We start from the raw sequence: 12,224 nt of genomic DNA, 5'->3' as shown, positions 1-12,224 counted from the left end.
TTGTTTGCTTATGACAGAGTAATATTTCTTCTGACTTTTTTCCCTGTTCTCTACTGCTTAAACACTCCAGCCCATGTAGATCTGAAACTCATGTGCATTCATGAAAATGTTTAGAAATTCCATATTGTCCAATTACCAGGCATAAAACTTGATATAATTTTTTTGAAGAGTCTTTAGGGTCTGCAAAACATGACTTTGTGGACATTTACAAAAAAACGTCTTTTAAAGCATATAAACAGAGCCCTCAAGGAATATTAATAGGTTTCTGCAGAAAGGCATTTGCAGGGTTTACCCAGCCCTGCTCAGTAGTGTGGCTGTTAGCAGAGTGGATTTGCTAAATGCTTTGGACATAAACAACTCTCTGCTAATCTAAATAAAGGCAGCAAAAAATACATTATTTGGATAATGTTAATATTGAGTCACCTTTTACTTCTGATTTGTTAAATGTCAAACTTCTGCAGTTGGGTTTGTAGTAATTACTTGTCCTAATCTCCCCTCCAAACCTGACATTGAAAAAGGCCAGGGCTGAAAATATTTTCTCACTGTAATGTCTGATTCATCCATGAACTGGAGTACAAATATAACTCTATCCTGTGCATGCTGTAACTGAGTCGAAATGTCAGAGAGACCTTACATAGGCTCTCTGCCCCAGAACCTTTCAGGATTGCAGAAAGCAGAGTCATTTCTCCAAAGGTTTCTAATCACATAGGATCAAGCAATTCCCTGAATCCTATTCACCTGAAAAAAGTTTTACTTCAGAAGGGGTCTCAGCCTCTTACTGCATTTTCTAGTTTATTGTAATAGACAGAGATGCGCTTGAAGAAAAACGATCTCTGAAAATATCTGAATAGATGGCCTAAATTAACTTTCCAGTTTAAACTTTGTGAAAGTCCAAATGGTTTGTGAAAGTCTTGTCAAAATGGTTTGTCATCCTTCTTGATTACATGGAAATTTTCAAAATTTGTTAAAGATTACTTGTAAGTATCAGCAATCAAAACAAGTGTGAGTGTTTGGCCCAGATCCTCCTAATTGAAGAAAAACTAGTTCTTCTTATAGTAATTAATTTCAGTACTCACTATGTGAGACTTCGAGAACTCTCTGTGAATCTCTGTGAAGATTAAAGAGAATTGTAGAATCTGAGTTATATAGGTTGGAAAAAACCTATAACCATTCATCCAGGTGGCCAAGGCCATCACCAAACCATGTCCCCAAGTGCCACATCTACACATCTTTCAATATCCCCAGGGGTGGTGACTGACTGCAGAGGAAGCCCCTATTGCCCAAGTGTTTGTCTGACCAGAGCAATGTCAATAATGTCCTGGGATGGACATTACTTAGGAATTAAATTCCATTATGGTCAGTGGGCAGATGGTGTGCTATTAGCTGGAGTGACAAGACCATATTTTCCTGCCTTCCATTTAATATCTCTCTTTGCTGCTTCTGGTCTTCCTCTGTTTATGCCTCAAGTATTGGTGCTTCCTGACAAATTTGGATTTATGGAAAGAAATCCTTTTGCTAGCCATAGAACAGAACTACTCCCATCAGCAGAACTTTTAACTGCTTAGCAGAAAGGCATTAGAACTGTTCACTAGTGGCTTGTTCTGTAATTCACCTAAAGGATTCTGTGAGGTGCAACCCCAAACCATGAGAACAGCAAATGGCAGAATGGAATGCTGCTGCTCTGGTGAAGACACATTGCTGTTGCTGTGGCAGAATTAATCTCCATGGTGTCATGGCAGTTCCTGAGGTTATGGATTCCAGCAGAACACAGATGTACACAAGTACAGGGAGCTGGCAGATCCTCACCTCTGTTGCTGCTTCTGCCCTCCATGTAAAGCACAATGAACATAGTGGTGCAGCAGCTGTATCTCATCCTTTCTTCTGCCTGATAAATGCTCCTGGTACATGGCCCTGATCATCCTCCTGTATAAATGCCAAGAGAATTATTTCCCCCATAAAATATTTGCCAACCTTGCCCTGGTTACTTGGAAGTGATCCTGGCCCACTTTGACAATTGATAAAGGACATTCACAGACACTGAATGATGGAGTTTTTCTCCACCTTCATCAGTGGCAGGAGGTGAATAGTAGGAGAATTAAGGTGTATAGAGATAATGGTGGTGAATACAGGAAGGACCAAAGAGGAAATCAGCTGATGACAGAAGAAAGCAGTGTCTGATCCTCTCTAAGGGGACTCCTGGCCAGTGCAGTGGTAACAGATGGCACAGAGCACTGCAGTTCATCACAGACAGTCTTTGCTGTTGTTGTGCTCATAAAAGTTTCTTCTGCTTTCCATGTCTCTATGTTCTGGCACATCCATTTATCAGCATAGCAAAAAAAACCAGATTGTTACTGAGACAACCCCTTTGATATACAAGGAAATAGTCTAATATTTGGAACACACATGTGCTCTGTTTATGCATCACTTTGTTTAAATTTTCCTTGTTTTGAAATTACCACAGAGAAGCCTACAAATACACATTTTGAGCAGGGGCCTTGTTCTGGGAGGCAGAATTTGGTTGTACTTAACTCCTACCTCTATGTTTGTCCTGGTCAGAGCTAAATTCCTTTCTATTTACTAATTTGGGTGTTGATTTGTTTTTTCTTCTTCCCTTCCCAAGGAGGACGCAGATGTGGAGTGGAAGTTTGCACGTGCCAAGCTCTGGCTATCCTATTTTGATGAAGGAAGGACTTTACCTGCTCCTTTTAATCTAGTGCCAAGCCCTAAATCATTTTATTATCTCATACTGAGAATAAAAATGTGCCTCATAAAACTCTGCAAATCTAAGGCCAAAAACTGTGAAAATGACCTTGAGATGGGGATGCTGAATTCCAAAAAACGGGTATGTTTTATTTCCACTTTTCAGCTTCTTTGTGGAAAGGATTTATGCCAGGGAGCTTCTGGAGGGGGTTGCAGGGTACACAGGGACTGTGGGGACAGCACAGCCTCTCACAGGACTTCACCACTGCACGTTGTTCTATCACATTGCAAGCAGAGGGGCCTCCCAAAGGTGTGGCTTCATTGCACCAGGCACCAGGGAAAGAGCAATCTTTATAAAAGCAGGCTCTTCTAAAGATTCTGTAAAAGCAGGCACGCCAAGGCCAAATAAGCAAGGTCAAAGAGAGGGGCAGAAGCAGAGGCACAAACAGGCTCAGGACTTGTCTGGCTCAGGGCTGTTGTTCCATGCTCTCCCAGCTGAGCTGTGTGACACTGCCCAGGGAGGGGACAACAGGGTGGCACTCTCCAGCTGAGATGTGTGCAACCACCTTCAGCTGTAACCTTGGAAGGGAGACTGAGGAGAAGGGAAGCTGGGGGAGGCTTTGCAGAATTTGGCTTTGGGACATGTAGGCTGCTTTAAGGTCAGCCTGGATCTCTTGGACGAGCAAACAACTGAGCCCAATAGCTCATGGTGAACCTCCCGCAGCTCATGGTGAGCCCCCCAGCTCATGGTGAACCATCCTGAGGCCCCCCAACTCATGGTGAACCATCCAGCTCATGGTGAGCCCCCCCAGCTCATGGTGAGCCCCCCCAGCTCATGGTGAGCCCCCCCAGCTCATGGTGAGCCCCCCCAGCTCATGGTGAGCCCCCCCAGCTCATGGTGAGCCCCCCCAGCTCATGGTGAACCATCCAGCTCCAGGCAAGGCTACAGCCTCCAAAGAGGATCATCCTCCCAGGACTTTGAGAGAACTGCTCAGGTCTGGTGCTCACCCAGTCTCTGCCAGCACCTAAAGTGAAGGGAGAAGTCTGTGCATGGGGTCTACTCTGTATTATCAAATAATTTAACTATCAGCATGGGGAGCATCGCTGAGATAGACAAGCATGTCTACAAATTCATTTAGCACTGCTATTGATTATTGGAAGAGCCACTAGAACAGTGGAGTCTCAAAATGAAAGAAGTGTTTCTCCTTCAACTACCTCAAATAATGATTTTTAAATGTTTTTTAAATGTTATTTGAATCAGACTGCACTAAGCTCGCTTTGTTTGAAATTTAATTTCTGCTTCAAAGCCTAAAATAAAGTAATAAAATTTTCTCAAAGCCTCTCCTTCCCCAAGCCTGATGAGGGAAAGTGTCTGGCTTGCCCTTTTCCTGGAACTCATGCAAAATTCATATTTTCCATGGCTTTAGCATAAACAATTAAGAATATCAGTCATTTCTTCCTTGCCTATTGATTTTGTTCACATATCATCTTCAAGAGTCTCTGTAAGCTCATGATACACCTGATGAGTAAGAAAAAAGTTTTTTTAAATTACCCTATTACTTCAGACTTTTAATCTGATCCTTATAAACATCCTGATTTGAAAGAAAAAAATAATCAGGATCTCTGGTTCAACCAGGGAAGAAAAACCCTTATGCAGGGCCTCCCCTCTACATATAATTGCATATAGGTGCAGAAGCCTACGACTTTATTCCTCTGAATAAGTGAATTTTTTTTTTTGTTAGTATTGGATCAAAAACCTCAGAGGTGGATTACAGTCAAAGAAACCTCCAACAAATATTTGTGTAGTGTCCAGAAAAGTCTCCTTGGAAGCTTCTAGAGCTGTCATGCCTCTGATAAAAATAGAATTGTCTGTTTAAAAAATGCATATTTTTCTTGACCCGAAAGAAATAGCAAAGGGTACTGCTGTTTTAAAAGGACCCGTGAAAATCAATTGTGTTTCAGAATTTGGTTTTGTACCACAATTTTGTTCTTTCCAAATACAAGTAGTTATCTTTCTTGTGTTCTGAATTGATAAGCATCAGCTCATTAAGATAAAAATATTTTGTGCCTCTTAACACCTTGTTGTCTAAAACTTGTGTGTAAATACCATTTCTGTCTAGATAATTTAGAATCCAGATTTTCCATTAATTTGTGTAATTTTTTTGTTTGTTTTTTATGTCTTCCAAAAATCCCTTTTTGGCCTGAATGTTCTGGCTTTCACTCTACTGTACACAGAACCATTTCCTACTGTTTTTCTAAAGCTCTGCTTAGTTTGGGGCTGTCTGGGTACGAGAAGCTATCATTGATTTAATCATGTCATGATGTTTTATAATTTCAGAAAGTTCGTTTTCACTCTAGCATTCAAAACACAGAGAGTTTTTCTGTGAAGAACGCTTACACCAAGCCCACGAGATACCAGGTAACCACAGCATGAAAGCAGGAGCCAGGGGACGGCTCTGCCAGTGCCCAGCTCTTACCTGCAAGAATCACGTTTGCCTTCTCCCAGCCATGCTGTCCTGGCATGTGCCAGGCTGGGGACTGGCACAGGGCTGGGCTGGGGTGATTTGGAAACAAAGGCAGCCTGTACCCCATGGAAATACGCATGGTGTTAGCATTTGTCATGCTAATTAATGCCTCTCCAGGGTGTTTAACTCAACACACATCACCCAACCTTTACTGCTCCCATCTTGCGTTGACAGCATTTCATCTCCCACGGCTCAGCCATCTCTCCAGCTGCTGCATTAACACTTGCATGTGCTTCCTCTGGCAGTGGCTGACCTGCCAAGCTCACCCTGCAATGTGCTACGGTTCAGAACCCCCTGTGGCTGCAGAGTGGCACAGGCTACCACAGCTGCCTGTCCAGCACCAGTGCTGTGCCAGCAGATGTGTTATTTCTTGTGCCCCGCAGGATTTTTGCTTTCTTCCTTAGCATAAAGTGGAAAGAAATCTGATGGCAAGTGATGTGTCTGAAGGGACTGACATTAAAGACAGATGAGGAAAATAATAGTTAAATTGCCTAAAATGTAGTGCACAAGGGCAATTCCAGAAGTGGTTTGTCTTATGTTAGTACAGCTTCCAGCACAATGGGCTCCCAAGCTGTTCAGCAAACCAGTACAGAATTTCTACTGGTTTTAAAACTTTTTCATGCTTTTCTACCACAATAGGAGAGGTATCTAAAAATCTAAGTTAGAAATGGGATGCATTCACTCTGGCACCTGGAGTTAGTTGGCTTGATTCTATCAAAGGAAAAGGGATGAGAGATTGTGTCCTGCTCAAAGTGGCATTTCAGCACTTCTGACACGTCTCCATCCATTCAAACCCACAAGTGCTGTGTCAGCCTCTGCTGGACTGCTTCTCTTCCTGCAGTTATTATTTCTCAATGAGACCACCTAGTGTTTGTGGTAAATTAGACCTTTATTTCCAATATTGAAAAAGTCAAAGGTGACCATGAAAAATAGATAGAAAAATATAAGTACCTGTTATTTTGTTTTAATAATGCCACGTTTGTCTTCAAATTACCTTAGAACATTTTGGTTGCTGCAGAAAGAAATTGCCCAAATAATATAAGGAGAATGTAATAGTCTTGATTATCTAAAAATAAAGAAGAAGGAACAGTGTAATAATCTGGCTGGAAAGCTTTTCTTCTACAGCTGGGAAAACCTTTGAAGCAGTTGCTTTTAGCTTAGCAGTGTTTATCGAGGGATGTGTCTGCAGCCTCTGCAGCCTGTGTACTTAAGACTACATATGAACAGTGCTCTAGAGGGATAACAAAAATATACAGAATTTAACCATGCAGTATTTGGAAAAGCATAAGGAACAAGTCAATACAGCTGCCATGATTTGGGAATAAACTAGTCTAGGAAAGACAATATCTTTATCAAAGAGAATATGGAAACTGGTGTAAGGAGAGGTTATGTATCTTTTTTTTTTTTCCAGGTAATAAGAACCCATGTTCTGATTCCTTGTTTTAGTCTAAATCTCCTCTGACTTCTGCTCTGGGAAAAAAAAATACTTATTTTTGGATCCAGGATTTCCCTACTTTCCCCAAACATTACTTCATTTATGTTTTCTCAGGTGACAGCCCTACCTCCCTCTGGATTCTACTACCTTGGCCATCTCCAGCACACCGTAGGTGCACTGTACCTCATCTCTGCTGCCTTAGTGACTCACCTGCTTAGCCAGACGCCTCTGACAGAAAGGACAGTCTTAGACATCCCATGTTCCATGGCTGCATGGCATATACAAATGACTGGATCCTTCTTTGATCTCCACAAGCCTTTTGCACTGCTACAATCCTTATTTGGCTAGTCAGAAAAAAGAGCAGGTGTACTGTTTTCTTAATTTCACACCCTTTGTAGCATTTTTCAGATGTTCCAAGCAGAGATGTGATTGCTCTGTGAAGTGAGTCCGTGCTGGGAGAGGTTTCTCCTTTAACATTGGACGTCTGGTCAAAGACACTGAGCTCTCTTGTGTTTGCAGAGGATGCATGTAAATCTCTGTCTCTGAGAGAGCAGTTCTTTTTATGTTTATTTTTATTCCTTTTTTCCTTTATAGGTTTTTATTATGAGAATTTTTTTTTCCCTCACTGGGGTGTCTTTTCCACAGCAAAGATGAAGCCATCAGCTGTACCCCAGTGCAGACCATGACTGCCAAAGTTACTTTCCTTCTAGATAAATGGAACTTAGACAGAAATGGATAAATGGAAATAGACATTCTTGGAACAATAGCACATTGCAAGCTCATATCCATAACTATCATCTATTTCCATACTTACTCTTCCTTACTAACAATCAGCTTCCATTTTGTAAGTTTACAAGGCTTTGTATTTTTCACCACATGTCACTTAAAATCCACCATTTCCATAAGAAACTTTTCTCCCTTAAGCCAAGTTCCCCACCTTTGTTCAGACTCTCTTTTCTCTGTCCTTCTCTAAATTTATTTTCTCTTAAAAACCCAATGACAAGGCTAACAGAGTCTTTTCTGTGAACCTTAGGTCAGCTGCATTGTGAGTGAGTTTGCTAACATCATTAATTAACCATTTATTTCTTCCTGTAAAGTACTGTTAGACAGAAACATGCTAAAAGAAGGCTCTGGAACCCATTTCCTTAGCTTTTTACTGGATCATGTGTGTTTTCTTTCTGTCTGTGGGACATGCTCTACATTCACATGCATCCCACAAAGAACCCCTAAGTGCTTCGTATGTGGGGTCATGATTGAGTGGCTGTCAATCAACTACTGTAGTGCAATGTTCACAATATAAAACTTAAAATAAATGGGAAATAATAATAATAATAATAATAATAATAATAATAAACATCCCTAGTGAAACCAGGTGTTTGAATTGCTCATAGTAAGTCTGGCATGTGGACAGTCTCCCACTAAAGGGGTGTTTCTGCTCTCCTTTCAGAAGATAATGAAGCGCCTGATTAAGCGCTATGTGCTGAAGGCTCAGGTTGACCGGGAAAATGACGAGGTCAATGAAGGCAAGTGGAATTTTATAATTAACCTACCTAACAAGCATATGCTGTTATTGCTGCTGATCTGGCCAGTACAAGGGCTGAGCTTAGTTAAGATGCTCTGTAGAGAGAGCTTGCTCATGCTCACACTCAGGTGGGCAGTGCTGACTCTGAGCCACCCTTGTGCCCTGGAAATTCCAGGTCCTTGTTTGTCCTTAGCAGAGCACACATCTCACAGGACCTTCACCCAGCCCTGCTCACCCCTGTAGCTCTTAGTCTCCTTCTTTTACCACCACCAGGGTTTTGCCAACACCCAAGCTTACCTTGGTGTCTACATGAAGCATTTTCTGGCTGCCCTGGCCAGGCCTGCCCCAAGGATCCTGTTTTCAATGGATCCAGATTCAACTGCTGTGGTGGCTTGTGGAATTTGTGTGCAGATGGAAAAGAACCTCTGTCTCCTCTTAACTACACCCCCCCTTACCTACCTCCTATGTAGGTGGAGATCAGTTTGTGGAGAGAGAACAAATCTGAGACAGAAACATGAACTCTCCACACATATTTGCTGTTGCTGTTGGTATCACTACTGCAAGTACAGGTTATCCCCTATAACTACAGATATAAATGCATAATGCAGGGAGATCAAATGCAGCTCCACACCTGTTCCTGACCAAACACACTGCAATTATTGCTCTCTCAGGTCTTGGAACCATAGGGATTACTGACTTGGTTCAGTATGGCTAATAAGAACACTTTCATCTTTCAGGAGAACTTAAAGAAATCAAACAAGATATTTCCAGTCTTCGCTATGAACTCTTAGAGGAAAAGTCCCAAGCTACTGGTGAGCTGGCAAAATTAATACAGCAGCTGAGTGACAAGTTTGGGAAGACCTTAAATAAGGACATTTGATGGAGAATACAGAGAAAGACAACTTGTTTTCTAAACATTGTTCATTCTCAACCAGCATCTTAGGAGGGCAAAAAACACGTGAAAGATGGGTACTGCACACTCAGCTTTTGCTGACAAGCAAGTGTTGGTAGGAGCACTTTGCATTTCTCCTGCATTTGGTGAGTGACCAGTTAAATCTTTTCTGATACAAAAGTGACTTAATGGTAAAAATCTATGCCCCTTGACATCAGAAACAGATGCACCACAGAGAAGGCACCTCCTATTAAAGACAGAAAAAGCCAGATCTTCATTCATCTGACTCCAGAGAAAACAATGCAACTGTGCTCATTAACAGCAACAGAGTTTGTACTGACCAGGAATGGGTGAAGCCTGAAGAAAAAATGTGCCAAGCATATTCCCTGCAAAAATTTTTTAATTCCTATTCTTGGGTGTGTACTCTCCTTTTATATTTACATTGGAACCCTGAATATAACTTTGGCAACCCTGAATATAACTTTGATCAGCACTGTGGCTAATGAAAAACTAATGAGAAATCATCTGTTGAAGTGACTAAGGCAGTGAACAAGAAGTAGACACTGACAGCACTGGAAAAATGAAACCAAGCTTGTGGGGTAAATGATCCTTTAACCTGATGAAAGGATTTGCAGCCAAACACTCCTGTCCACCTTTTCCAGCTGTATTAGCTAGTCTGCTGATGGATATGGTCTCTTTGTATGCACTTAGCCTCTCTTTTATCTTTAGTCGATCCCATCTCCAACCACAGTGTACTGAAATATTCGTAATGATGTGAAACTCACTTCCCAGGAATACCAGAGATAAAACACCTTGTGCTAATGTATTCAGTTCAAAGAACAACATTAATCCAGAGACAGCGATGCAACTGAGCTCAGCTTTCAGATTCCAGAGGTCAAACTGCAAGCCATAGGGAGAGATCAATCACAAAGAACATTGCCCAGTAGTGTCCAGACTTGATATTAGTACAAAAATGTTTCAATTGAACATTCTGACCAAAAAAAAAAAAAAAAAAAAAAAAGGAAATACAGGAAAAATCATTGTAGAAATTGTTGTCATGTTTTTGGCTCTTACAGAAGATGAGAAAGGGATTCAAACTGTTCTAAGGCTGTGGTAATAGAAGGATCACACTGTTTCAACAGGAAAGTTGTAAGTCTGTGCAACAGAACTGCAAACATGGATGGCTTGGGTTTTCATGGTTGGCTACATGATTTCAACTACTTAAAGCACACCTTACTACTTGGGAACCATGGAACTGGACTGTTTGTTTACATGAGACACCTACAAAATGAACATGACATCTAGGTTTCAGCTGAGACAAACAAGCAGAGCCAGAAGGTGACCTGTGATCAGTTCTTAAGTGCCAGATGAGAATACATATAGCCTATTAGAATAATAGTTATATTTGTACAAAAAAATGAAAGAAAACAAAATAAAAAAGTGTACTGTACGTAGATCTGTTTAGAGAAAAAAATACTGTATTTTTACCTTTAATAAAATTATCTTGTATACTGTAATATTTTTACCTAAAAATGGAAACAAAATAAAATTACCTCATAATATTTTGTTGTACACTGAGTGAAATATTTGCTTGATCTTTTGACTACCTATTACATGGCCTTTTTTTTTTGTTTTTCTCCAATATGTGAACAATTAAATCATTATACAAAGTAATTTTACATAGGCATTCTGAAGCCTGAAAGAGCCAAAATGCAACTTGTGAACTAAAATACATTTTAAATGAATAAAACTAGGGAATGGTATTTACTCAGCACTTTGGGTTGTTTCCCACAGCAAGTATTGCCAATATATATCCAGTTTTCACCATAAGAAGAAGGAATGTATTTCATGGAAATGCTACTTGTCCCCTCCCCACCTTTCCAGCCACTGTGTAAAACTTCTTTTCCATTTGAAAAACTAGCCCTGTTTTCACAGCACTGTCTTGAAATTTAATCTCATTACATCTCTACACTGGGCTCCTGATCAAAGTATTCCCTCACACTTCCCATTTAGTGTTTTAGGGATTTAAGGAATATTGTTCTAGGTAGAACTTACAAGGACCACCATAATTTAAATTTCTCGTCATGTTGAATGCAAGTCCTGCAGAAAGGTTTCGTTGAAATGCTATGATGCATTTATGTTTTATGTATTTCAATGCAGCTCAGCAAAATGCCTGATCTACAGTACAGCAACACCTACAGGAATTTTCTTCTACTGCTAAATATTGCAGTCAATGCATGCTCTGGTCAGCATAAAGAACTCCATACTGTAGATAACTTTGGTGAGTTTTTGGGTCCCAGGTGGAGGTGCAGCTGTGCCTATCAGCTCCTGCCCTTCCAGCATCTGGAAAACAGTGAAGCAGGGCAGTCCTGCCACAGGGAGTTAGCATGCTGCTCTCACTCAGGAACCTGCCAAGAAACAGCACAGTATTCTCTAGGACTTCACAAGTAGTCTAAAATATTAAAAATATTGTTAAATAAAATCTGCTTCCTCCTCTTTTGCATTTACTCTCTTGAAAGTATCAAAGTACAGAGACTTTATATAAATATTCATGACAAGCAAAATCCCACTATGTCAGAGCACTTTTCTCATCTGGTCACAGAAACACAACCAAGAAAGTTGCTCCCTGTGTATTAATGGGCTGTTGGCAGAAGCAGAGTTTATTCTCCAAGGTCAGTTTTATAAGACATTAAAACTAAGAAGCTTCACTGAAAGGGAAGCCTGGGAGAACTTAGAGAGTTTGAAGAGGAAGAATCAAGGCAGGCGAGTGCCAGATTGGATGAGACCTGAGACATGTTTGTCCCCTGTCCCATTTCCCATCACCAGGGGACCTCCTGGCAGAGCAGTGTCACATCAGCTGGGTTGGATTTGGTCCAGTCTGTAACACCTCTGGCCTTTGGCTTTGTAGTGAAGGTCTTGGTATTCCTTGGATAAACTCATACTGTGAAGGGATGGAACTTTTTACCCAAATTATTTGTAGATACAGAATTATAACTTTTTATGGGAAATAAGTGAGGTCACATAAAATGAAACTGATCTGGGGTCCTCCACACAAAGGTGAATATTCTCCAGGAGATGGTCACAATTCTGCAAATACCACAGGCCAATCAAAGTGGAAGTTAAATAGACACCCTGAGGAGTATCAGAACA

At 40.9% G+C, this 12,224-nt stretch overlaps 1 protein-coding gene across 1 annotated transcript in view; it reads left to right on the top strand.

Moving 5' to 3' along the window:
• TRPC7 (transient receptor potential cation channel subfamily C member 7) overlaps positions 1 to 9,999 on the top strand; it is a 71,650-nt gene extending 61,651 nt beyond the window's left edge. Inside the window, exons 9-12 of the mRNA XM_039701487.1 lie at positions 2,621 to 2,842; positions 5,039 to 5,119; positions 8,108 to 8,183; positions 8,920 to 9,999. Of these exons, the coding sequence (XP_039557421.1) occupies positions 2,621 to 2,842; positions 5,039 to 5,119; positions 8,108 to 8,183; positions 8,920 to 9,062 (522 nt within the window). The 3' untranslated portion in view covers positions 9,063 to 9,999. The remainder of the gene's footprint in view (positions 1 to 2,620; positions 2,843 to 5,038; positions 5,120 to 8,107; positions 8,184 to 8,919) is intronic.
• Positions 10,000 to 12,224: the final 2,225 nt, after the last annotated feature.

This window comes from Passer montanus, unplaced genomic scaffold (assembly GCF_014805655.1).
Source record: "Passer montanus isolate IOZ18808 unplaced genomic scaffold, ASM1480565v1 scaffold15, whole genome shotgun sequence".
In the NCBI taxonomy this organism is placed as follows: Eukaryota; Metazoa; Chordata; class Aves; order Passeriformes; family Passeridae; genus Passer; species Passer montanus.
This window is presented reverse-complemented; position numbering and strand designations above follow the sequence as displayed.